Source organism: Hirundo rustica, chromosome 5, assembly GCF_015227805.2.
Source record: "Hirundo rustica isolate bHirRus1 chromosome 5, bHirRus1.pri.v3, whole genome shotgun sequence".
NCBI classification, from domain to species: domain Eukaryota; kingdom Metazoa; phylum Chordata; class Aves; order Passeriformes; family Hirundinidae; genus Hirundo; species Hirundo rustica.
The window spans coordinates 17,298,983-17,326,683 of NC_053454.1; the positions used below are offsets into that span (position 1 = coordinate 17,298,983).

General features: G+C 40.0%; 1 protein-coding gene across 5 annotated transcripts in view; it reads right to left on the reverse strand.

The window, feature by feature from the left end:
- PPARGC1A (PPARG coactivator 1 alpha) overlaps positions 1 to 27,701 on the reverse strand; it is a 371,480-nt gene that overhangs the window by 18,052 nt on the left and 325,727 nt on the right. For all 5 annotated transcript variants that reach the window (XM_040065895.2, XM_040065896.2, XM_040065901.2 and 2 more), the window contains 8 exons: positions 16,631 to 16,825; positions 15,544 to 15,666; positions 14,439 to 14,643; positions 10,345 to 10,390; positions 10,163 to 10,236; positions 1,424 to 2,336; positions 754 to 858; positions 223 to 343 (listed from right to left, as the gene is read on the reverse strand). In XM_040065895.2, coding sequence (XP_039921829.1) covers positions 223 to 343; positions 754 to 858; positions 1,424 to 2,336; positions 10,163 to 10,236; positions 10,345 to 10,390; positions 14,439 to 14,643; positions 15,544 to 15,666; positions 16,631 to 16,825 — 1,782 coding nt within the window. The remainder of the gene's footprint in view (positions 1 to 222; positions 344 to 753; positions 859 to 1,423; positions 2,337 to 10,162; positions 10,237 to 10,344; positions 10,391 to 14,438; positions 14,644 to 15,543; positions 15,667 to 16,630; positions 16,826 to 27,701) is intronic.

Below are 27,701 nucleotides of genomic sequence, written 5' to 3' on the forward strand. Positions count from 1 at the left end.
GCAATTTATAGAACTTGAAAAATTACTAGTGTGACACCAAAACAGAAATTATTATGAAAACACATATTTGCTTAAAATGAAAAATACTAAAAAATACACATAAGCAAATTTTTGTATTCTTATAAAAAAGAAAGAAAATAAAAGTCTGAATTCTAGCATCACAATCAATGAAAAGAAACAAGAGACCCATTTCAATATGAAAGTTATCTTTACAGTGCTTACAATTGCTTTCTGCCTCTGCCTCTCCCTTTGCTTGGCCCTTTCAGATTCCCGTTTTTCATACTCTTTGCGGTATTCTTCCCTCTTCAGCCTTTCATGCTGATATTCCTCATGGCTGTCATATCTAGGAAACACAACTTAGTCATCAAATCAAGCACCTGCATTTGTGAATGTAAAATTAAAAATACAATTTCTGGAACGCTTTATTATCCCAGGCAATTAGAGAAAGGACAAGAGGAAATGGCCTCAAGCTCCACCAGAGGAGGTTCAGGTTGGACACCAGGAAGAATTTCTTCGCTGGAAGCAGCATTAGACACAGGACTGGGCTGCCCAGGGAAGCAGTGGTGTCACTGTCCCTGGAAATGTTCAAGAAATGAGTGGATGTGCTATTGTTTACATGACATGGTGGTGTTCAGCCAAAGGTTGGACTCCATAAACTCAGAGGGCTTTTCCAGGCTTAATGATTCTATGTTTCTACAATTATCTCCTGAGCAATAGCTGCAAAGCAAACCAAATGCAGGCCAAAGGAACTACCTGGGTCTGCGACTGTACGGTGATCTGGACTGTGATCTTGCACCTAAGGGAGAACTTCTGTATGCTCGGTGTCTACAGTGGCTGGACTCACAAGAGCAACAAGATCTGCAGGAAGAAACACATTCACCTCTGTCATTCCATTTGAGTCTATTGACACCATTTTCTACCTCTTCCCTGAACTTACAATTTCTTCTAAGCTACCGGTGGGATTTTCCAGTGACAGTTTGCAATCTCCTAGTCAACTAAGGGGCCTCAAGTGATTTCCCCACTCCTAGCCCTTCAGTAATGTTCCTTATTGAGGCTAACACAGAGCAGACAGTCAGCCACTGTCAACTCCATCTGACAGAGGCTGCAGCAAGATTGGCACCAGGCAGCTCAGAGATAATGGGGAAGGTTAGTTGTGTACATCGCTCACCAATTGCTCTGCCTCTGACCCGACTGCCTCCACTTAGAAAGTGCAAACCTGGCAAATTTAAAGGATATTGGAAACAAGTGTTTCTGTAGTAAACCTGTAACCTTCAGAGTTAATCAGCTCAGGAGAAATAGAATGAGTTGCACTGGATTAAGCTATTTCTTGCTTTTTTTGCTTTTTTTCCCATAAGTTTCTTTATGTTTTTTGTTGTTTGTCTCATTAACTACAATGATCATACATGAATTTGTTGTACCATACCTTGAAGAGGATCTACTACAGGGCGACCTTGATCTCGATCGGGAATATGGAGAACGGGAACAAGACCTGCGTTGAGGAAAGGACCTTGATCTAGAGCGTGTCCTTTGGGATCTTTGAGAAAATAAGGATTTGGGTGGAGACACTGAATCTCTGCATGGAGAGTTAAAAGAAGAGCAAGAAGGTGATACATCAAATAATGAATAGGCTTGTGTCCCATCCCAAGGGTAGCATAGTTTATCACTTTCATCTTCACTGTCATCAAATAGACCATCCATTGCTAGTCCTGAATTTATAAACATAGGTAGTTTGGAGAATTGTTCATTACTGTAATCACTGTCCCTTAGTTCTCTGGTCTTATCTGCTTCTTCATCAAAAACAGCTTGGCTGGGGTGACCAAAATGCTTATTCAGTTCAGCCCGAATTTCCTGGTCTTGGAGCTGTTTTCTGTTATTACCATGGGATCCCTGCTTATTTGTCTGTAAAGTCTCTTTCTTGAAATACTGGTCTTGTTCTAAAGAAGAACAAATCTGACACTGCCACCCAGGTGAAGAATCCTTAAATTCTGGTTGTCTGGAGTCCTGAAGTTCCTGGGATATTTTAATGTGTATTTCCGATTTTGAATTCACAGATTGACAGTAGTCATGGTCACCAAATAGCCGCAAACTGGGCCGTTTTGTCTTTCTCTCCTCATGTCCACTGGACAGTACTGTAGTCTTGTTAAGCTGTACGTACAGCTCAGACTGTTCTGGACCCGTCTTGGTTGGGTTATTTCCTTGAGAACTGGAAGACTCACTACAGCGGGGCTTTTTTGAAGGTGGTACAACAGTCTTGCATGATGACTTCAGTTTAGGTGAAGTCCTAAAAGGATTATCTTGGTTGGCTTTATGAGGAGGGGTCGTAGGTGGAGTTAGGCCTACAGGGAGTAAAAGGAGGTACAGAATGCTTTTAAGCACACATACAATGTTTATAAAGGCGGCTCATATGCTTCCTAAAATAGATAAAAAGCAACACCCAATCTATGTCACTTCAACGCTGCTAACACTGAGAATAAAACTAACAAAGGTCTGGTAACAACAATAGCAACAATACTAATGCTTCACCATCAATCTCCAGCATAATTTCTGCCCCTCCCCTTCTTCCATGACATCCGCCCCTCTCTCTGTAGATTCTGATAGAAAAGATCAAGAGATAAAACCCCAAAGACGTTTTTGTTAAATATAAAATAGATTTTGATGTAAAAATGAAAAGTCAAAAGACTGGCACCATCAAAAACATAAAGAACCTAGCAGAGAAGAACCTGGATAAAAGCAAGGCCAAGAGAAATAAATGAGTGGTACCGAAGCACGCAGAACTTAGATATAATGAAATACAGCCACCCTAACTCACTGGCAGTGACTCTGTGTTTCCAGAGTTCATTAACTTAGAAAACCATTGAGAATGTACGTCTAATACACTCCATAAACGTAACTAATACATTTTGCCTGAAATGTGGTTCTGCAACTGAAACCCAAATGAACAATAGGAAAACCACAACTGTAATGAACCATTGTATTTAGAGCTAAATCTTGGTGAGAATCATGCAGTAGGGAGTAAAAATGAAACTGATTAATATTAGTTATTAGGTTAGTATTAGGTTGGTATTTAATGGCTAAATATACTGCTAACTAACAGGATTATTTACTTAACTGTAATAGATTATATCACTGTGATGAGACAAAATTGCAGGAAGGACTACAGCACATTCCAGTAAAGCCTGGGAACTGAAGCAGCATCTTCCCATTATTTTTATAAGGGTAGAATGTAACTTTCAGTATTTTCTACAGAAATCATAGAATTTATTCAGACTTTACAGAAGGATAACCCCAGACATCAGGACAGAGTAACAGCAAACAGCAGACACTGTTCAGGAAATAATTTCTCTTCAGGAAGGTACTTAGTATGTGAAGTTTGAAAAATTTGCCTCTGTCCAATTGACACTAATAATAATATAGTAATACATGCCTAAAATGAAACAAAATAGAGATTAGGGAGTTCTCCAAGGTAATCCAGACCACCCCTAAGCAATCCAGAGGCTTATGCTGTGCAAGAGTACCAGCCCAAGCAATGAACTTTCCATTAGTTCCTTAGAAAGAATGAAAAGAGAGGGTAGACAGAGTTACAGGAAATGTGTGTTTCAAACATGGGTATAGAGCTCTGGTTTGTATTTTTACATATGCAAAAAATTCTGCAGATCAATGCAAATGGAACATTTTTTATAGTGTTTTGCTGTAAAGAAGGAAAAGCGTCCATCAATGAACAGTGCTCCCTAAGGAGTATAAATGGAAGCTGGGAGTCCCACTGCATTATCTGCAATGGATTTCTTTTGGAAAATAAGAAAATAGAAGCATCAAAGCATGAACACTCACTGTGACTGACATGCTTGATTTTGTCTGAATGTTTGAAAAAAGTGGTTATGAGCTACCCATGGCTATGCAAAGATTTTGCCTAATGCCACAAAATTCAAGGAAACCGAGGTAAAGATTATGGCACCGAAAACTCAAGTTACCCCAAATTTGAATTTAATACTAAAAAATTTTGTGCAGTCATCACTGTTAAATTATTTCCTCGAAGTCCTCCATTTTTTTCTTTCTTCTTCCCAAAAATACACTTCAGACAGCCCTAACCATTTCATACCTTAGGCACCTCCTCACTGACAAATATTTTTGACTATCAAGTGAATTACTGCTAAAATGAAGAGAATTGTCCCATTCAAAAATCTGTAGTAATACCTCCAAAGTTAGAACTTCAGGCTCAGATTGAACAACTACTTCAGTAAACAACTTTCTAGGAAAAAAAAAAAAAAATTATACTTTTACTTGTGAAATTACACAGCCCATGAGAAATTCTGGGATTATTTACTGGGGTTTTGGATGTAGTTTTAAAGAAAGAATGAAGCAAAAATACAGCCTCTCCACAATGAACATGTATATTTAAGAATTTGAGGCAAAGAAACCTCAGAGATAATCCAATAATCAAAATAAAATCTTATTTCAAATTCTACTTCTTTAAAGCTTGTCCTGGATGGAAGCAAGTAAAGCATACAGTATAACATTTCCAGAAACCTGACAAGGAGCCCAATAATCTTCAGAAAAGGGAGGGAAAAAAGTACCAAAAAAACTCCTCACAAAAGTACAGACTGAGCTAAATTTACTGGCACTTCCCTTGCTGGCAGAACAGGGTTGGGACACCCTAAGAAAGGGCTTCCTCGTGGCATTCTGGCTTTTTTCCTGGTTTTCAGCAAAAGCAGGAAGTACACAGGCAAAAAAAAGAGATAAAAGTTGGAAAATGTTCATTTAACTTTTGAACAAACCTACACTGGGGGATGGAGGAGGAAGTGAAGTTTTGAATTCACGTCACCACTACGGAGTCCACCTCCACAGTGTCCCATGACCGGTGTCCAAACTGTGAATTCTGAGAAAACCAGTTGGCTGCACATTTGTTCATCTTCACTCTAATCCCTGGTAATCTTCACCGAGGGCCATGATCCCACATTAACGACATTACAATATTCTATAACCATTGGATTATTTCACATGCACCGATTTCTCCGCAATGTGTACATTTAGGCGTTGACAGTACAAGGTATATTCTGTACTCTCTCTTGAACTTAGCAGGTTTTGACAGATTTATGGAAGGACAGATGGCCATTACAGGATGAAGGCTGACAAGAGGCAGTTCAGAGCATTGTTAACACACTTGCACAAACTCTCAGCAGTGCAGCGCTGTGCAGAATGTAATTCAGACTATAGCTTTTTTATTGCTGCCTATTTTCTTTTGTCAAAAGAGCCTGCTGTGCACAGCAACAAATGGCTGCCATTACCCAGAATGTAATGGGTGTCAGACAAATCACGTAACACAAACAATCAAGAGTATGTAGGTCATATTTCAACAGAGCACAACCTTAGCAATATTTATGATTACTGCATTGAAATGTGCTCTATAATAAACAAGTACCTCTACATCACTCACACTTACGTACTTCTGCACAGCAAATCTGTTGGAAGTGGTACATACTCTACAATCATCCCCCTTAAACAGTCTTTTTTCTTTTTAAAGTAAAAGGCAAGTATTTTTTCATGACATGCTATAAAACCATTTTCTTTGCAGAGACTTTTCCTTAATTGAATAGCTTTGGTAAATGGTACGTTTGCACTTTGCCTTGCTCTGTCTATATACTAGGAACTCACTCAGTGATCTTGTGCTAGAAAACAGCATACATCAAATTGCCAGCGCTGCTGCCAAAGCAGCACCATCCTCCCTGTGTCTGTGCAACAAAAGGTATTTGCATATGTGCCAACTCTGCCACCTCAGCCAAGCAACTTCTTTCCAGAAAGTCTCTGGGAGGGTGAAACTACTTTCAATACATTCCAAAACTCAACTTTAAAAAAAACTCATAGTGTAACTAATTTAGCTCAGCTGGGTTCATAAGTAGAAATTAGGGGAGTACCTTTGCATTAAAAGTGACATCTGGACTTCTTAGGACTGATTTTCAATGCTGTTTTACATAGACACAGATAATTCTAAATCTCTGCCGTAACTCAGCACTCAAAATTTGATGATGCTTGCTGTGTTTTGAGGGGCCTGATAATTAGTGTCTTTTGGGGAATGCAGCCCTGGAACATTTCTACATGTGCCTTGGGCTTTTGAGAGGCATTGAAAATGAATTCTTTCATACCTTTTGAGTTTGGAAATGGATTGTCAAGGCAAAAATTATTTAAAGGCCACTTTAAACACTGACCACAAAATAACAGCTCAATTCAGTAGAAGAAGAGCGTTTGTATGGCACTAGATTGCAGAACCTAGGAAAATATAATAAAATTAAATAGTCATCGTATAATAAAAACTACATGCTTGTTGAATATTCACTTTAATCCCGTTGTCAGTGCTGGAGAGAATAAACACAGATGCCTGAAAAACATCAAATAATTCACTGGGTTTTATTCCCTCTGGACAACTCTCTCCATCTCGCATCTTGTTTTATCAGAAATCATTCTGAGGTCAAATTCTTAGATGACAGATTTCAAGTGTTTGTTCTGACACGTAAGAGGTAACACAAATCTAGAAGTGGGCAAATAGCAGGGAACGAGTATCGACGATGATGGTCACAAATTCCAAATCACTCTTCAAGCTGATTGTGTACATCAGCTTTTCTGATGGCAAAAATTACAGCTTTCTCTACAATCTTTTCAGAAAAATCAAATCTTTCTGCCAAGACCAGTGAGGAGCTTTACACTACAATAAATTGCAGGGACCTATATCAAATGACAGACTTTTCACCAGGAGGGTGGAAATAGTCTTCTAGTTTCTGATTGATCCTTAAGCGTAAACTGACTTAATGTACTTAAATGGTGGCTTTGAGCATTTAGGTGTGAAGGTTTAAGAAGAGACAGAGAACAGACAGAGCTTAATTAGAAGCCATGCTATCTAACATCTGGCACTCAGAGGTTTGTCTAAGACAATCAAAAGTCTAAAACCACCACTGAGGAGCCCTTGAATGCCAAGAAAAACACCGCCACCTCCAGAAGGTGAGTCATACTCCTGTCGTCCCTGTGCTCGCACAGTCCTGTCTGTCTTCCCCCCCATTCTGACTGAAAACAAAGAGGAAAGAGGTAACAGAGAACCATCCCAGATTTCTGGAAGATACTGGAGACGTTCATGCCCACGGCCTCTTAGCAAGGCACCGGCAATGCAGCTGGCTGTGGAAACAAGGAGAGATGGACCTTTTCCGAGCCTCTTACTCAGAAGACTCATCTGATACAGGAATTTCATTCACTACATTATCATCACCTAGGACTTCCTCCATATCATGATGTTCTGGTCCAGCTTACTTAGAATAACAATAGAATAATCAGCTTCAAGAGATAGGACTTTAGATAGCACTGGACTTAGGACACTCATTTAAAGTATATTGAAAGACTTCTTATGTGTGGCATGAAAAGACTTCAAAGAATATTTGTTCCCTGTAATTTGACAAATCTATGTTTTGGCAGTTTTAGAAAGACAAAGTTACACTCATGACTACTAACAAATCTGTTGTAAAGCAAGATATAGCATTGGCAAGAGAATGGTTTCAGTTTGACTTTAGATATGTGAATCCAAAATGTGTGTGTGACAAAGATTGATGGCTCATGTGGGAAATGCTTTTATTAATTTATTTTTCTGGTCTATAGTTAATTCATCAGTGAAGGAAGCAATGTTGTTTTCAGCAGAGAGATCAAGGGAGTTGCTATTTATATTAAAATACTTTGTGCTTCGATAGTGCAAGCAGCACTGCTAATGGTCTTTTTCAATTCGGTAGCGAGATCAAGGTAACTCCTATTTAAATTATAATAAATAGTGCTTGTTCAATGCAAGCTGCCCTGTATAAGGACGATGAGCAATGCGGTTATCTGGATATAATTTGGAGTTGCCAGGGTCTCACTAAAGAACTTCAAGGTATTATCAATCACTACTGCCACTACTTTTTTCCTTTATTTTATTTTTGCTTGTTTTTTAAACTGAAGTGAGTCCCAATTCTGCCATGACTTACACACACATATGCTGTAACAACTCCAGGCTGTTTCTATTATGTACTTTGCTTCCAGCACAAGCAGACTCAGGAGACAACACTACTGGAGTACAAATGACTTAAAAAGTAAGACATGCATCTGTTTATAGATTAACATAAATACATTAATATAAAAATAAAAACTATGTGGATATGCAGGTAGAGATTAATAGAGTTACCACATGATCTCCCGAAACTTCCTCATCAGACATTGTGAAGACCAGAGCAAGTGCAATAAGAAGTCCAAGAGCCACCAACGTGTAAACTGCTTGGTAACACCACCAAGCTCCCTGGCCACGCAATACTCACATTCTTATTCCTCCTGAATATCACCAGTTTACCTCCTAGCTAACTTCTATTTACTTTCAGAGGGGAAAAGAAATCACAGAATCATAGTACAGCATTCCTGTTTACATATGTGCAGATGTGTTCAGTTGTGCTGTTTCCCAGCTTCTGTTGCCTTTTTTAAGGCACCGCTTTTCCTGGTTCTGTTTTCCAAGCAACTACAGAGCTGTTTTGTTTCCTCCTCTGTGCACAGCTGATGGAGCGGAATGAATTTGGTAATACCGAGGCCATTCCTGTTGCCACTATGGATGCAATAGTAGAGGACTATCCAGGGGTCAGACTGATTCCCAATTTCTGTCTAGTCAGCTGATGGAAAAAGGAGGCTGCTGACTTTTTGGCTGGGAGAAATAAAACACTGCTTCCTTCAGTGATTTCAACGGCTGCTTGTACCATTCTGCTCTAGTCACCTCATCTGCCCCTTTCTGCTGGCAGCACTAAGCACTGACTTATCCATGTGCTTACAAATGGGCACCCTTGTGCAGACTTGCTGTCCAGTAGTGATGGAAGAGGCTTCTCTCTGCTCCACTTCACTTCACTTACTGGCACTGAACAGGATTGTCCTGTAAGCCCCCGACACCCACATACAGTGAATTTTGCCATGTTCATGTTGGTCTTGCAAAATGAAAAGTATAGGAAGAAGGCTTCCTTTTGCCATGAGAGGAATGATTAAGACTACAGGCTTCCAGGAGACGGCAGGGAAAAATGTCCATGTCTGAAAGCTGAACTAATGAAAAAGTTTCTGAGAAAGTAAAATGATGGTTGTAGGAAGGCTGAAGGAAGCCCAATGTACCTACTCAACCCAGCTTGGGCCTGCTGCGACTGAATTCAGGAGCACCAAGCTACTTTGTGGTACTTGAAGATATATTTTGCAATACACCCCTCCCCCTCAATGCTGGAGATCACATATTTTACCATCTATTGCTATCCTGAGAGAAACACATGCCAAGTACATCTCTTATTTTTCAGTATTACACAACTGAGAAGGAAAATGGTCTTGGCAATAGCTCAGGTGGAGCTCAATGTGTTCTTTTGTGCTCAGCTCTGGACACTCCAAGAAAACAGAGGCAAAACAGAGTTCAGACAGAAGACATAAAACAGATCTGAGTCTGAAGGCATTGACTTCAGCAGAAAGATGAGCAGATGGATTAAATGAATGATTAAATGGGTGATGCGTGAACTAAACCACTACATGATAAAAAAATCCTACAAATCTTCAAAAGGTACAAATCCAGGGATCAGAAAGGAAAAAGAAGATAAAGGGAGGTTGTGTGAAGTTTGTTAACGGGAAAAAAAAAGAAAAAGTAGGAATACAAAATGAATTCCACTTCTAAAAATTACCTCTAAGCTATGGAACAGTTATTCAGTGGTAGAGGAGAAAGCTGTTATTTGTGACATATTAATCTAGAATTGACAAAGCACTGAAACATGAAGTCATGTATAGCCCTAGACCAGCCTGGAGACCGACTGAATGACGTAACTTTTACATCTCTAACATATATTACACTGTGCTGTGGGGTTTATCTTTGAAAGATGCTGCTCAGCAGTACAGAAATCTATGGGGAAATGGAGAAATATAACAGATAGATGGTTTCATTCATATTTTCTCAGAAATTATGCTCTCCTGTGTAGGTTTGGAGCCATATTTTCAAACACATTTCTTCACAGGTAGCTGGATAAAAAGTAATGTTAAACTGCACTGAAGTGAACCTGCTGGAGACTTCTGTGAGATCTCAGCATACCTGTGGTATATTAAAGTAAACAAACACACACAAGCCGTGCATAAAGAGCCATCATTTTGCATTTCTCACCTGCAGTTCCAGAGAGTTCCACACTTAAGGTTTGTTCAATAGTCTTGTTCTCAAATGGGGAACCCTTGGGATCACTGGAAGACAGGGCACATTTATAAAAACAAGCTGAAATGGAGTTGCTGTAGCCAAAATCTACTGAACCCCCCTCCCTTTTATAAATGTTTGCACTTTTTAGTACTTACTTTGGTGACTCGGGTGTCAATGGAAGTGATAAACTTGTTGGTTTGGCTAAAGGAAAAAAGAAAACAATTATGCAATATTTCAACACACTGTAAAGTATACTGCGAACATTTCTTTGTATTTTGGCATTGGAATCTTGTGGTAGTCAGTTAGGGCCAAGCTCTGATAGTTCAACTACCATTTCAGTGTATCTCAGCTAGATAAATAAAGAGACTCATCCTGATTCCTTATTTACTAGTACCAAAAGGGCACCTAAATTTCAACCATTATTTACATCAATTACTGTACCTCTGAAATACAGTACACAGCCTAAATGACAAGAACCTTTCAGAAGAGTGGTACATGTTAAAAATCAACTAAGAACTCTACAGGATACACTGTGAAAATGTTATTTCTCTCAGTGTTAATTTAGACTACAGTTCACGTTTTATTTGGAAACAGAAGCAGCAGAATAACTACAAAGTAACAGAACGTTATGAATATTCAGTTAATTTTACTTCTACAAGATACAATTTTTTATATAGCACTGAGAATAGGTTGTTTCTGTGAGGCCAGAATCCAACCAGTTATAGTCCAAATTTTAGCAAATTATCTCACAAACTATGACAAACCATGGACAAAGTCACAGATGGTTAAAAATGGGGTTGAAGCTCTCAACACTACAATCCAAACACAGGCAAAAAACCAAAGCTCTGGCTATAAAAATGTCTGTCTTTGCAGATTTTATTCATGCAAAATTGTATTTTCTCAGAGCAAGCCAGGAACCAGGATATTGTAATACAACTAAGACTCCTTTAAAATTAAAAATTATAGTGCTTGCAAATTTTACTTTTCAGAAATTAGATTGATGTTTTAAACATAGAGAGCATTGTAGCAAGAACAACAGCAGGGGATCTCTTCTGCAGATTAATTACTTAAGACAAAATGTTCCCCTTGAACACTCCTGCACTGCAGATCTTTTGTCCAGAGTGTCACTACTGCATATTTCATATTCATTACAGGCTTGGAGCGCCCATCAACATTAAGGGATTTTATATGCAAATTGATTACTTTTATATGCTCTAGAGCATTCCTGAAGTAATATAATGTTTTAAAAAAATTAACTCAATTATCAAAGAGCTGCATATTGTTTCTTCTCCTCCCCATATGAAAGTTAGAAATGGAAGCTCAGGTGTTCACCTCAGGTTCACCTTCCTCAGAAGTCACTGCTGGAGTGAGGAGATGCACCTCAATGAGTTATTTGTCTGGTCCAGCATGGCCACTGATTTGTGCATAACACCAGGTGCAGTAAAACTGAATGAAACTTGACACATCTTTGTGTGTAATTTATATACATCTAGGAATACTAATGTTTGCCTGTGGCTACCTAGAGGTAAAACTGGCCTTAAAAAATCAGATCTTGCAGTTAGGCCCTGGAATAGTTTTATACCAATGCTTTTTTTTTTTTTTTTTTTAAATTAAAATCTGCATACTCTTAACAAATTTAGGCTAAGGAAGCTGAACGTCTAAGTGCTATTTATGTCTCTAAAAAGTCTCTTTCTAGCTCTTATTAGTCCCACGGAATAGTCTTAAATCAGAATATACAAATATTAAATTCTGAAGCACTGAGACACAGTGTAAATCTGCCAGAGATGGGCACAGAACCAAGGCATTATCTCACATTCCCATGTATTAATTTTAGGCAGGTATCACTGAGCTCTCCCACTGAGAAGCTCGCATACGAAAACATCCATCCGTTTTCTTACTGCTAGGCAAGAGCTTGACCAAACACTCACTCCTGCAAAGGATTCATACTCACATACAGCTATTGATAGTGTAAATATTTAGCCAAGACACTGTCATATTCCATGGTGCCTGTTTATTAGAGCTTCAAGGTCTACTGTGGTGTGGGTTTTTTCTTATTAAAAAGAGTTCACATCAAGTTGCTTGTCCTTGTAAATTGAAAACATTCAGGTTCAAAAGCACTACGTTTCCTCATGGGCAAATTTCATTGCAAAACCACAGATGATCTTTGGCATGAATGCGTTTGTGGACATTCCCGTGGGTTTGCAATATGTTTGCAACAGTACCCCTAAAGGAAAATAACATTTGACTTATCCTTTGTGAGCCTTCCCTAACTTCAAAAGAAAATCTCAGATGGTGATAGTTTTTTTAAAACAGAAGGAGCCAATTTTCTTATACTTTTGATTAAATGTATGAACCAATGACTGCAGGTCTGCAAATATCAGTTAAATTTGCAAGGTTGATTCTGCATAAATTGACCGTCCAAGCTGAAAGCATTATATTCTTGTATTTGTATTATAAGCAAATCTATTGATATTGAAGTCATATATTGGTGTAGGAGGCAAATTTGCAGAAAAACAACATTTCAGAAGCCCGTAAATTAAAGAGCAGGAAAATTAAAGAAGAAGGTAATTTCTCTCTGCCTGCAAATTCACCTGCAAGACCACTAAAATCAGTCATCTGTTAAGCACAGTTGTTAGCTGTATGTCCCTCTGGACTTTCGTAACCTCTCCTCAGTGCTGCTTCCACAACCCAGTGTGCTCTGACTCTTTGAACTGAATCTACACAATTGCTCAGCTGGGGTAAAAGAAGCAGCTCTGATCTCAGTAGAAAGACTTTATAATCTGTACATATGTTTGTGTGCACATACATCTATGTATGGCTGTAACACACATGCGTACAGCATGTTATACACGATACACGTTATCACCTACCAACTTAACATCCAGTAAGGCCCCTGTAACTTCTGGCAGCTCTGTTTTGCAGCACCATTGCAGTAACAGACCTAGGTTTCACATGTAGAGTTCAGTCTGGACTCTGCTGTGAAAGCAGACTGCTGAAGCCATCCAGGAGTGGCAGTTGGCATAAGGAAGCTTTAGGGGCAGTTGGATTTCCTTACTACAAGAAATATTGTTCTGATAATTTGAGACCATAATGGAGAAAACCCATACTTAGGATGTCAGAATGTACAGCTGCAAGAACAATACTAAGTGACAGGAAAGAAAGATTATTTTTCTTAAGTTTGCTTATACTTCCTAGTGCAGAATGAGAAAACACATTTGATGGAGGCTGAAATGCAAGAAAGAGGGAGAGAAAAAGAAGAAAGAACATACAGTTTACAACTATTGCTTTGAAAATACTAAACAACACATTTAGGGTCACATCCTGATCTCTGCTGCAGACAGGTAACTTCCATTGACTTTAGTGGAGTCTTCCAGGATTTGCACTGATGTGTCTGAGATAGTCACATAGCCTTCCAGATGCCAGGCCAACATAAATACATAGATGTATTTTAAAGTAGCAATAACTTCAAAAAGCTCCCTTTGGGTTCATAAGCTTTTACAGCTTTCCTTTATCTTGGGAAAACAGACAGGGGAAGAGAGGGAGAGAGAGTGAGAGAGGAGGCTTTAAGTTCTTGCATCTCTGTCACAGAAGCTACTTGTAATATAAACCAGTTTTTTTACACATCAGGAGATCCTAAAAGTCAACACAAGTGTTTAGTTTCGACCATAAAGAATCCAAAAATGAGAGAGAAAGATCAGGATGGCATCTAAACTTTCAACTATTTACAAAATAAAATTACAAACCAGCATTCCAGCTTTAACAGGAAATTAAACATTTATTGTTTTCTCTGTAGCAGTTGAGAGCACAATTTATTGTCTCTTAAGGGCTATGTGGCAGGTCAACAATGCCTTCAGTTTTACTCCAGCAAGAGAGAAAGAAGCTCCCTAATGAACTGGCCTGCTGAGCTTGTTTAGGGGTATAATGATTTCTTAGTGGTACAGTTCTCTGCGAATAAGCATCTCCAGCTAGCTTGGTATATTACCATGTGGTATTAAACTTTTCCTGAGATTCTTCACTGAGGCTTGGAGCAATAAATAAAAAGTATCAGATATGTCTAAAAGCTACATTTAGCTAACTAATTCTAACTTTATTATACTCTTTTAAAACTGTCTTTACACAGAAGAGATGCTGGATTTCCAATACTAATCCAAAGAACAGAAGTAGTATTGAGGGTATTCCCAACCATGGTACTGCAGCTTCCCAGCTTTACTGCTGGTACCAAGGCTGTATTCTGCAGTCCCACACCTACCTTGTAGATGATTTGTCTGAGACTGCAGATGGGGCTTCCTTTTGGAGGTGCATTTCTCTTTGCTGCTGTTCCTGTTCTCTGCTGGTTTGGTCTGAGGAGGATCATCATTCGTAGTCAGATATTTGAGAAGTTCAGAGCAGGGACGTCTTTGAGGCTTTTGCTGTTGACAAATGCTCTTCGCTTTATTGCTCCATGAATTCTCAGTCTTAAAACAGAGTAAAATAAAATACAATAAAATAAAATAATAAAAGAAAATAAAGCTAAAATTAGTGAGCTGAACCTTATCAGAATGGATATAGGTTTTCTGAAGAGATGAGATTTTCAATGAAGTGTTCAGTCTAAGTGTACTAGATCTATGAGCTGTGAATAACTGTTTGCAGAACAAGGAAAGAAAATTACATTTAAAATTCCTAAATGACATTTATGCAGCTTTTTATTTCATTTCTCCTACATTGCAATGTTCCTACTCAGCAACATGTAACTAACAAGACCCCACAGCGCCTTTACTGTGAACAAAAAAATAAGCTGGTTTAAACCTTAATTTGCTGCTGATTGCTTGGGCCCAGTATACACAACTCTCTTAAGTACCCCTAAATGGCCTGTTTTCAGTAACACTGAATGGCAAGACAAACATTGTTTAATACTGCCTGCTAACAGAATTATGTCTAAGCCCCCCCATTCCATCCAGTCAATGTCTAATATTCATCTTTTGCCAAGAATCCAGTGTCATTGGTCTTAGCTCAGACAGCTGGGAAAATGGCAGTTCCACATCCTGGAGTCACTCATAAACAACACCAGATCATCAGCAAATTTTATCGCAACCCGTCCTACTCTGTGTGTCAGTAAAGCCGGTAAGAGTAACAGACGGTGTGACTACAACTAAACCCTGCCAAGAGAAAAGGCAAAAATGAAATATTCAGAGCATAAAAGAGCTCGGATGATTTTCTGGAACCCAGTCTATAACTCACATTTTTTAAAAATTAGTTACAAGATACTAAGCATATTAATAAAATACATTCAGATCTACTGCTTGCTTGATTACTAAAAGCATAAAAGACCTTGTTACACTTTCTTTTTTTTATTATTATAAAGATTAAGTTTGTACCTTAACAACCACAGGGCTTGTTCTGATCCTGTGATTAGTATTTGCATGGTTTTGTGTGCTGAGACCACTGCATTCATTGTAATTTAGCTGAGTGTTGGCTGGAGCCAGCAAGAGCTTCTTAAGCTACAAACACATCAGGAAAAGGGAAGTGGAAGGAAAAGAGTAAAGTTATGCAACTGTATGAATAAAAATGATCTATCTGCATTTTTGAATAGTTACTTAAAGTTAGTTATATCAATTTCAGCAAGCAAAGTACAATAAAACAAAAAGCATGACTTGATATTCCTCAGAGCAAACAGATTTCATTTTCTTATGGCTTGGCAGCATATTTCTGCTCCCTTTACTGCAGTATACTGTGGGGCAAGCAGAAATGACAGGGATCTTGGATTCCTGAATCCACGGCAAAATTAAATTCTCTGTGATCTGTTTAACATGAAGAGGCCTCTGATCTACACAGAGACACTAATTTTAACAGACTAATGGAAACAGGGTCAAGATTCAGGTATCTGGCTCTGTTTCCACTGAAAGCAGGGATAAGACGCTTTCAGCAAAAACAGAATCACATCACAAACTAGATTTACTGAGCAAAATGTATATAATGTTTCACCCACATCCTCATCCAAGGTTCAGTTTTGCCCTGGTTAGCACTAAGCTGGTGCTTATTGGTCAAATTAATGTTAAAGACACAAAATCAGCCCTGCATTCCAACAGACTCACTGGGTCTTTCTTCACAGATCACCAAAAATGATGTCTAAACATACACAACAAAAAAAGCCCCAAGAAATGAAATGAGTTAAGAACCATTATCCCAACTCATCTGAACAGAATGATAAGCAAAAGTGTCAGCCCCATTAGCGTAAATGTTTCAAAAACAACATTTTCAACAACTTTTTAATAGACTGCCATATTAATCATCCTATGGCTATTTGGTGGGGGGTTTTTCCCCCGCCTAATTTTTAGTTCTTTACTTGATTTTCCTCTCCAGTCTAAATGAAAAGTCCAGACCTTACTGTGACTACATCATACCCATGCAGCGGGTAGCCAGAGGCACATCCAATTCCTGATAAACAGTAGGAAGGGTTCTTACTAGAGACGGCTCTTCTGCCTCCTGAGTTGGAGGGGTGCCGTCAGGCATTGGGGAGGGGCTAGCGGCATTTCCGTTGGTCACATCTCCATCTGTCAGTGCATCAAATGAAGGCAACCCATCCTCATCCACAGGGATGCTGTCCAGTGTTTCAGTGAGAACAGCTAGCAAGTTCGCCTCGCTCTCTTCATCTATCTTCTGTGGGAGAGGACAAAACAAAAAGAGGAACCAGGTGAGAAAAGGAACAAAACGATGCCCCTGCATGTGAACATATAGACAATACGTAGTTAAGCCGGCCCTTGAAACAGTAACCTGCAACAGAATCTTGGACGATATAATTAGTACAATAAAATAATCCACCTCTGTTCAAAAGAAGTATCTTTGCACTTGTGGTGTATTGCTAGTTTACTTTTCTTCCACAATTCCTTTTTTTCATCAGTTGTTAACAATGGTAAGTATCACCCAGGGATTGTATTACAGGATGAGTTTAAAATGCTGACACCCAGTGATGGTGTCAGCCCAGGCTGTCTTTTTCTTTTGCTCTTCAACACTGAACACCAGCTAATTGACCTGACAAAATTACAAGAATCAGACAGCTAATCAGGACACCAAAATGAATCACCAGTAAAATACAAAGAACCTCATTCACATATATGGTCCAGCATAAGTAAGAAAGGGTTTCCCTTCCACACTTCTGCAAATCCTTGCTCCAAAACCAAACAAACAGCTTCTCATTCCTGAGTATCCTGGCGTAAGAACAGCCAGCGGCACTCATATGGTAAATGACAGGTTGTTTGGGCTTCTTCTAAAGAAACGTATTAGGCAGGTTACCTTTGAAGTTGTCCTTTTGCGTTATGTCATTTGAGTGCTCAATGCACTATTGTATGCATTTATCAAATTCCAACAGCAATTATAAAAAGTAAATTAATTTCTAATCAGATGTGGCTGTAATGTTAATTTGTATCTTATTTCAGCAACAAGAGTTCTTTTTGTCAAATTGAGAAAATTTAAGTGCCTCCTGATTTTTAATGAAATATAATCCCTACTGTATATTAAGATACAGATTTTTTGAGTGCTGAGAGTTAGAACTGAGAAATAGAACTGTGTAAAAATCATTATATTTATTTTTCAGAAGGATTGGAAATTCATCTTGACAGATCAATTATCTAGGACTCCTAGGCTGATCCTAGTGCTATTGAAGTAAATGAAAAGCCTTTCACTTATTCAAGTGATATCAAATTGGGAGTTTTTCCACTAGCTTCGGAGTAGCTCATCATGTTCTACATTCCAACTGCGAAAAAATTTCAGCTAAGTTACAATCTCAAAGTACAAAAGCGAACTAGCAAGACAAATAATACCAGTAAGACAAACAAACAAGAAAAAAAAAAGTTAAAAAAGACAACAGCAAAACATGGCCAAGTTACACTTCCTAAAAAAAAAAATCAAGTGAATCTGGGTATCCCCTTAGCCTGACTTTTTTCAGTAATACTTTTATCTAGCAGACTCTGAACAGAGATGATCTTAAACCACACAGATAATGGCTCCTGCTAGGTTTCTCTGCCAAATCACACCTCACGGCTTCTAACATAAAAGCTGTCTTTGAGCTAGAAAGCTAAGGCAGAGCACAAACTGTTCTGGTGCTTACCACATCACCTCCAAGAAACAAATAAATACTCAGGCAAGTGAATGCTAAGGAGAAGCATTTATTTGAAAGGCCAAAAGGCACTTGGCCATTGAGAAAAAGTATCAAGATTTCGATATCAGGTGATTTCCACCATACTAAGCAGACATATGCATACAGCTGTGATAATTCCAAGTGTAGAGGATGGAAAGGGCAGAAGAGAGCCAAACAAAACCACAGTCTGAATCCAGCTTTTCACAGCCACTTTCTGAGAGGAAAAGAGGAAAATTATGGTGTCACTTCTAGAATAGTAAGAATAGGCCATATTGGGCAAAAAAGTGTGTACCAGTGTTTTTTCCCAATGGCATTTCAAGTCCCTCACTGGTGGCGGGATGAATGGTGTGAGAGCCACCCCTCGAGCCCAGGGTGTCCATGAGCTGATTTGGCTGCCTGATCCCCAGCCCCACACCAGGAATTTTTTCAGCAAGTCCAGTTAGTAGGGCACACTACTGAGCCTTGCAGCTTATAAAGCTGATAACGAAGTTGGAAGTGTTGCTATTTCTAACAGGGAATGCCTTCTTTAATAATACCATGCCAGTAGAAAACCTGATATTTGCTGTTAGCTGATCAACTCTCATGCTTTAAACAGACATTCAAGTGCGCTGACATTCAAGAACAGAAAGTTGAGCGGACACCGGTCCTCATCACAGCAATTTCAATTAGTTTTGTACAAGTTTCAACATTCAAAAACCCCAGAGAAAGCAGAGGATGTGACAAAGAGGACTCTGTTAAACAATTAATGTCACTTTCCATTATTGCTTCAGTCCCAATTTACAGAGCAAATAAATCAAAGTCACCACAGATGAAGCACACTAGCTGGCTAACACATGTCTATTCACAAACGACATGGCAGCAGGAACACATTAGTCAAGAAAATGACATTGCTAGATAACCTTTTAAAGGTTTAACTATGCTATTGCTCCTAATTGTCCTAAATTACGGTTTATAAAAAGCTACAGTTATTAGATACAGCAGAAATGGTGCTGAGGAGAGATGCAGAGGGAAAGATGGTCGGGTACATCAACATCTGAGCAATAATCACTGAAGCAGCAGCTTTCTCCTTCGCTAATGCAGCCTGAGTCTTGGTGTTGACAGCACTGCGGAGAAGCAACACCATGGCCAAATGCAGGCTCTTTCAAGGTTTCAGCACTGTCACTGCAGAAGTTCAGATTTCAGACTGGCATCCAACCTGCTCATCACGCAGTCTCGGTGGAACAGGAGGAGCCGAGCACCTTCCACCTCTGCTGAGGCCAGAGGATGCACTGCGTACTCTCTGGAACTGACTCCACCATATCTCTAACTCCAAGCAAGATCTTACAAGAAGGATTTGCTTCTCATTTTAGGAGCAAATCCTAGGTATCTAGACTACCTAAATTAACTACAGTGTGTAAGAAAAAGGACCAAAGAATAATCTCAAATGTAAAACTGCACGTCAAATATATGCAATTATTAAACTTTTAAAAGAATTCATAATGACTGCATGTTGCTAACTTGCCTTTTTAATGCAAAAGCAGTTATGCATCACTTCCAAATCACACTTATGTTAGCATAAAGACACTAGGACCAGAAATGTTTTGATCCCTGTAAATTTTCACCTGGCAGCATGGGTGAAAGGTGAAAGATGAGGGCAGCACGGAACACAAGTATGCCAATGAATGCATGTGCTTCTGCGTTTCTGACAACAGAAATTTCCAGCATATCTGGAATGCCATTAGCTCTGAAAGGAAATAAAATCTGGCATTTTTGTCACTCTTTATGGGTAAATGCAACCAAGGTAAACTGCCTGAACTTCAACCAATCCTCAAAGATGAGTAATCTATGAGTCCAAAGACCATGGAAACTTTCTAACTGTGCTCTTCTCTGCTTTTACATGCTTTGCTCTAATACTTTAATATTTCTGCAGTGCTAAAAATAATTCTCTGTCTGAAAACACTGCGATAGTTGTGTAACAATCTAATTGCATTTCTGCCTTCAATAAAACGTCTCCAGAGATATTCTCTCTTTGGCCAGTGAAATGAGTTGATAATTTACCCACGCAAAGGTATTTAAATCCTCTACCCCCGATGATTCCTTCTCTTGCTTATTCTGTCTATTGATGGAGCTGGGTTTACCCTATGGTTAGCATTTTATGATTGTAATACCTGTTACTTGTTGGCAAGCCACAGAGGCCAAAGATTGAGCCGTAACAGAGGCTTGTCCATGTCATTCACAGGCATCCCTTTAGGGTGCATATAGGAAGCAATGCCATAATTTATCCTTAAATTTTCTTCCTTTAAAAAAACATGCAACATTTTAAAATCTCTGTCATTACCATCAGACTGGGTTAGAGAAAACCTAGGAAAACTTGAAATCCACAAATCCGTGGGCCCTGACAGAACACAGCCATGAATGCTGGAGAGCTGGGAGACACCACAGTGAGGCTGCATCATGGTCATCTTTAAAAGGTTGTGGAAACTACAAGAAAGCAAATGTCACTCCAGTCTTCAAAAATGGCAAAGAGTCATGAGTGGAGTCATGAGTGATGTCCCTCACACAAGGTTCAATACTGGACCCAGTATTGGCCCACTCATGGGACGACTGGTCAGTCAGCCTCAACTCGATCCCTGAAATGGAGCACCTCATTCTGAAGGCCATCTATACCCACATGGATGACACAGAGGCTATCAGAGGTAGTCAGGCATAGTTTCACTAAAGATAAATCATGCTTGACCAACCTGATTGCCTTCTGCGATGAAATAACTACCTGGACGGAGGAGGGGAGAGCAGTGGATATTGCAGTGGATTCCTTGACTTCAGCAAGGCTTTTGACACTGTCTCTCACCATTTCCTCATAGGCAAACTCAGGAAGTGTGGGTTGGATGAGTGGACAATGAGGTGGATTAAGAATTGGCTGAACAGCAGAATCCAGAGGGTCATAATCAGTGGCATGGGATCTAGCAGGAGGCCTGTGGTGTCTCACAAGGTTCAATATTGGGCCCAGTACTGTTTAACTTATTCATCAATGACTTGGATGAAGGTCCAGATGCCTCCTCAGCAAGTTCACGGATGACACAAAGCTGGGAGAAGCTTTGGGGCCAATCCCCCTGAGTGCTGTGCAGCTGTTCAGAAGGACCTGGACAGGTTGGAGATGGGCAGAAAGGAACAATTTGAAATTCAACAAAGGCAAATGCAGGATCCTGCACCTGGGGAAGAATAACCCCAGGGACCAGCACAGGCTTGGGGCCAAACTGCTGGAAAGCCCAGCTCTGTGAAGAAGGACCTGATGGACGCCAAATGTCCATGAGCCAGCAGTGCCCTTGTGGCCAAGAGGGCCAATGGTACCCTGGGGCGCATTAGGGAGAACACTGACAACAGGTCAAGAGAGGTGATCCTGCCCCTCTACTCAGTCCTAGTGAAGCTCATCTCGAGTGCTGGGTCCAGTTCTGGGCTCCTCAGTACAAGAGAGACACGGAGCTCCTGGAAGGTGCAGGGGAGGGTGACAAAGATGACGATGGGACTGGAGCACCTCTGTTTCAGGACAGGCTGAGGGAGCTGGGCCTGTTCAGCCTCAAGAGGACACAACAGAGAGGGGAGCTCATCACTGTCTGTCAGTATCTGCAGGGAGGGTGCCAGGAGGATGGAGCCAGGCTCTGCTCAGTGGTGCCAAGCAACAGGACAAGAGGCAATAGGCAGAAACTGATGCCCAGAAAGTTCTACCTGAACATGAGAAGATCTTCTTTAGTCTGTGAGTGACAGGAGTACTGGAACAGGTTGCCCAGAGAGGCTGTGTAGTTTACGTCACTGGAGATACTCAAGAACTGTCTGGATGCAGTCCTGTGCCACACGCTCTGGGACGGCCCTGCTTGAGCAGGGAGGTTCGTCCAGCTGACCCACTGCGCGCCCTTCCAACCTATCTATCTGTGCTTCTGTGATCCCCTCTTGAAAACCCCGAAACCAGTGTGCAGATGTCCTGATTCAGGATTATCCTGTAGCTCTTGCCATCAGCACAGGTATACTGATCCATTCCAGAAGAGGGTCAAGCCCATCTTTTCGAAAATATTTTCAAAATATTAATAGTATCTTAAACATCTTCCTTTTGGGTGACTTCTCCTCTTCCTGTCAACAGTGATTACTACAAGCACAACTTTTGCTGACTGTATCTCAAGGAGTGAAATTAGCTGATGAATGATGATGCTCTGAAGTTTCTCGAACTTCGGACAATTTGAATAGTGCATGGGCCCATTGTGATTCATGCTAAAAGATCAGGGTCTCTGTATAATTGCATTATTAATCCTCAGCCCCAAGGGGCTGGGAGCAGTGGCAGCTCGCCACATCTTCGTAAAAAGCCCAGGAAACCTTGGGACAGATCCACAGCTGGTAAAAGCTGTCACTACTCCAGCAGCCTAGCTTGGTAAGCAATTCAGAGCAGCCAGGTGTACACCAGAACTCACAAGGGATCACCATTTCAACATATCGACTCATTTCTCCTCATCAGCCTAAGATCTATTCATAGCACAATTAACAAAGAAAATAAAAGATTTTCCTCCAGCTGAAAATACCTTGAGTGATCTAAAAATACTAATACATTATGGCACTACTTTCAAACAACAAAACTGATATGTGAGCATATCAGGGACTTCCAACAGGACTTAATTCCTTAATGACATATTTTGGAGTAAGGATGTCCTAAAGATTGTCTTTTCCTTAAGAAATGAGGGGTACAGATTCACCCCTTTTTACACATAAGGATGCAGAGGCGCTGAAAAGCTCATTAACACCATTTGAGCCCTGAACACCTCCTGTCAACAAACATGCAGGAGTAGGGGCAGATGGTGCCTAGGCCTTTGCCACTGGAGGACAAGGAGCCACAGGCTCGACAGAAGCACTGGGAGGGTAGGAGGTACAGGGATTAAGATGCAGGCTGGTTGGTATTCCTACTCCTGACAGAGAAAAATGAGAACTTAAGTAAGGACGATGAAAGGGAAGAACTACAGCCCAAGTTTTCCCACTTCTGGTACAGAAGGAGCCAACCTGCCATGGCACGGCACAGACAGAGCTGTCATGTTGATTTTGCTGCCTTTTCCATGCCCTCTCCAAGGCAAGTGCCTCCTTCTCCTCAACTTAGAGCTGGCTGTACCCAGGGCCAAAGATGAATTAGTGGTCCAAGTGGTTGACTACTTGTTCCACCTTACCTGCTCACAATCAGGCCCATGCCCTTATATATTTAAAGAAGTTTCTCAGTTTTTATTTTACTGTTCAACTGCTTTGCAAATCCTTAGGCATCCTGCATTATATTATAGTAAAAATTCATATGTTGCATTTGCATTAGAACATCTTTCCAAGGTCTGCTAGTCTGGTCCCCAAGAGATACTCCCATAATTGAAATGCTTAAGTCCAGAGCTATCAATTATCTTTAAAAACAAAATGGAGTCCCACTAGGAGAAAATTACAGCCAGATTTCTTTATATGAAATAGAAATATGGGGATTAATTATCACCACCCCTGTGCAAATGCCTTTAGGGTATGGAAAGGAAACAAGATATTTTCTTTTCTTGAAGGAGACAGCTATATTCATACTCCTCACATAAGCCTGCAGGCAAAGACCACTTGAATCTACAGCCTGCCTTCTGATTTCAGCAGTCCACTGCCCTTCATATGGAATGTGGACATATCTCAATTGTAGGACCAACCACTTGCCCGTATTTATGTAAAAGCTTCACTCCAGCTGGATTTCTCCAGATACAGACTCGAAGCAATGTGCTCTATCATCCCAAAATGTTCTTCCCCAAAAACGATGTTAAATAAATATTGTGATTCTACACAATGCAGGTACTGCAATGCCTAATTTCCAGAACTAGGTCCCAGAGGGGCACAACGCCCCAGCATCGCTCCCAGCAACATTATGGCACCACTGGAAGCACCTGCTAAATGTCCACAGGCTGAAGGAGATGGGAGCGCTGTCAGCATCCATATTCTCCCTCCTCTCATTAAGGTACGCAACATTAAAAAAAAAAAAAAAAAAAAAAAATTAATCACTATCAACATGTTGCTTCTTTCTCAGAAAGTTCCTATGTGTAAACTTGGTTACTGAACACAGATTGCTTTCTCTCTGCAAGATGCTCTCCTGACACTGAAAAACTTCTGTCTTTAAAACTTGTTATTAAAGCATCACAATTCAAAACCACATCACAGACCACCTGCAAATAGGCTGTTCTTTAAGATGATGCCCCTGGATCACTGGAAGTGATGCTGTCATAGCTCCTGTAAGATGGACTAACTTTTCAATTGAAAGATCTAACCTTTCTGCTCTAAGCTAAACATGTCAGTTTTAAAAAGCCTACTGAATATTCTTCTACCACAAAGTCACTTTTCTTATTACTCCTAACGAATTGTTGCAGTTCAGAAGTTTCCATTACAGCCTGGAAATTAAGTATAATAAACTGAAGAGCTACTAATTGACTGACTCATCTCACAAACTCGAGGATCTAGCTAGCTACCCACGCTTTACAACTTTTGACCAAAATTCATCCACATTTTGCAAGCCATTGCAATTTGATTTGTGTAAACTGCATCCTTCCCCTCCATCATAGTAATCTTTGATTCTGGAGAAAAGATAAAACAAAAAAACAATCTGCAAGCATGCTATTGTGCTATCGACTCTATTAAGAGGACCAATGATAAGATATCATGCTGGATTCATTTCACCAGTGGTAGACCAAATATCAAAAATTTATAGTAAGTGAAACCACAGAATCTTTGCAAATGCAGTCAATTTGACTCAGTATGAAAAGGTCACTCTATTCAATTTATACTTGATCCTGAGCACAATACTAAGAAAACTCTTGAGAACAAATCATCTTATCATCAGTTCGGGCCTCAACATTTGCTGACTATATAGACTAATTTGCTGATTACTAAATAAATGCTCTACCCATGTTTCATACTGGTTTAGCTCACCATGGGGGGCTTTTTATCTTCTACAGGACTTGACACTGTAAAGGAACCGCGTGTCTGTAATGCTGAAGCACACCACAGACTTACTGTTGTGCTGCCTTGTCCAGTGCTAGTGAAGGCCACCTGGTCTTCACGGGTGGGGAACTGCAGCAGAAGATCTGGCATGTCTTGTCCTGCCCTCAACAGGCTAGGTTTGGGCTGAGCTCCACAATGAAGCACAAAACTCTGTGTTTCTGATGGGTAAAACCAAGAGCAGGGAAAGTGCAGAAGTGCAAAGGAAAGAAAGTGCCTGATGAAGAGCCACAATAAAAAGAAAGGCCGGGAGTTTTTCTTCACTGTGCAAGAGTGGAGCCAGAGAAGCTGGGGTCGAGGTGAAGTTTCCTGTCTGCCAGAACTGCTGGGGAAGCACAGTGGTGCAGAGGAGCGAGTGAGCTGGGGAAGGGGATGCAGGACAGGTAGCCCGACCTGCATGAGTAGCCCAGAGCCCAGGGTACGAGAGGTTAGCCAGGCTGCCGCTGAGCTCACCACCCAGAAGCTTTGCCACTTTAGCAGCAAATGGCACCTCTTACCCGTCTTCCCTTTCCCACGCATAGACAGTCGCTCATGCATGTAATAAGGTCCTAAGCAACAACTTAGACAAGGATTTTTAATTATTATTAGGCACCTAAATAATATACAGGAGGGTAGAGAGTTAAAGATCCTGGGGCTCCTGTCTGGACAAGCTCTAATACGGAGTGGGTAGTGTAGAAAGAAGGACGAAGGGGAAGGCAAGGAAGGCATTTGGGACTCTCCTGTTGCAGAGATTTCAACGACAGTGTCAGCAGTATTTCAGTCCAAATAGTCAAGCACTGCTTGCCCAGATTTATTTATTTACTTGATTTATGGTCCATGCCCACACTAATCTCTCCATGCACTGACATAAGATTTTTCAACATTCATATACCTTTGTAAGGCTGCATAGCATATCCTGGAGGAAAAAAAAAGCTACATATATTTTGCAGTGATGATTTCACACGTGTAATTGATGTAAATACTTGTTTGTCCTCTTTATCATGACAAATATCTCTAAAAACTGCACTTCAGTGGCAGTATGGACTCTTCCTTTGCCAACAAGAAGCATTATCTTGTCACTTTTGCTCATTCTCTATTTCAGTGTTGCATTTCCTTTAGTTTTAATTATATTGGAGATGTCAGGATGTCTATAATCATCCCCACTTCTATCTTGAGATTTATGACTCTAAAAAAATACAAATTTAAAGGTAAAATTATACACAATATAGCAGAAAAGTGTTTTTAAGATTTTTAAATTTCATTAATTTATGAGGAAACTACTTTTGTACAAATGAAACACAGTCAAAAATTCCTTTTTAAGCTACAAAATAAGACACTTCTATATGGTGCTTTTACTGTTAGAAAACTGGAATTTAATTTGATCAGGAAATTAGCATTTGTAAAGTATCAACTTCATTAAATGCTTTTTATGATGTTTTAATTTCTCAGTGTGTTCAGCTTCATCAAGCCTAACACATGCCCATTGAACAGGTATTACACAAGTCATGTCTCACAGGAAGAAAAGCACTGGTTTTCCTTACAGCTGAAGCATGAGTAGATCAGTATATCATTAATACATCTGGACTTCCCCTCATTTTTTATTGTAATTTAACTTGATGGCAGCTATCTGGTTTGAGTTGGTTAAAAGAGTTTACTCAGATACAACACAAAAACTTGTTTACAAGCCTAAAGATGCACTTCCTCTGTATATTTCACCTGCAGCTGTACATTATTTTTAGGTGGCACAGCCATGTCCTTCAGTGTCCTCCTTGTTTGTATGTACTAGCAGACGTGTTGACTAACATACACACCCTTTAGAGAGGTGGTTTAAATAGATAAAATAAAGTTCAGGTACCTGTACTCTGAGTGTCCTAGGCTGACAGCAATAAAGGCTCCCTTGTAATGAAGCACCAAATGAGAATGTGGAGATCCCACAGTAAGGAGCGTCCTAGCAGGTATAGGGTTTAACAGCAGAGATCACAGGTGAATTTTGCCAGGCGTTTCAGAGCGCCTTCACAGTCCCATGAAAATAAAATGAAAGCCTCTCCCAGCAAGTCCTCACCTCAAAAGGCAGTGATTGAACAGTACAACCGGGTAAACCCCTACAACCACCAAGAATACTCTTCAGGATGAGAAGATGCGCCTGAATTTTCCACTGGTTAAACACTTAGCTATGTACATGTCTGATAATATCCTCAGTTACGTATCTCCTTGATTTGTCATTCAGTGCTAAGACTTTATTGTTCTTTCAATCCAATTTTGTGCATGCAAATAGAATTGTAAAGTAGAGATGGTGATTTTAAAACAGAAAATATTAAAAAAAAAAAAAATCACAGAAGAGCTATATATTGCAGTCTCCTCTCGGGCATGCCCACTGTTGGCTTGTTTCTAATTCTCCTGGAATCCACT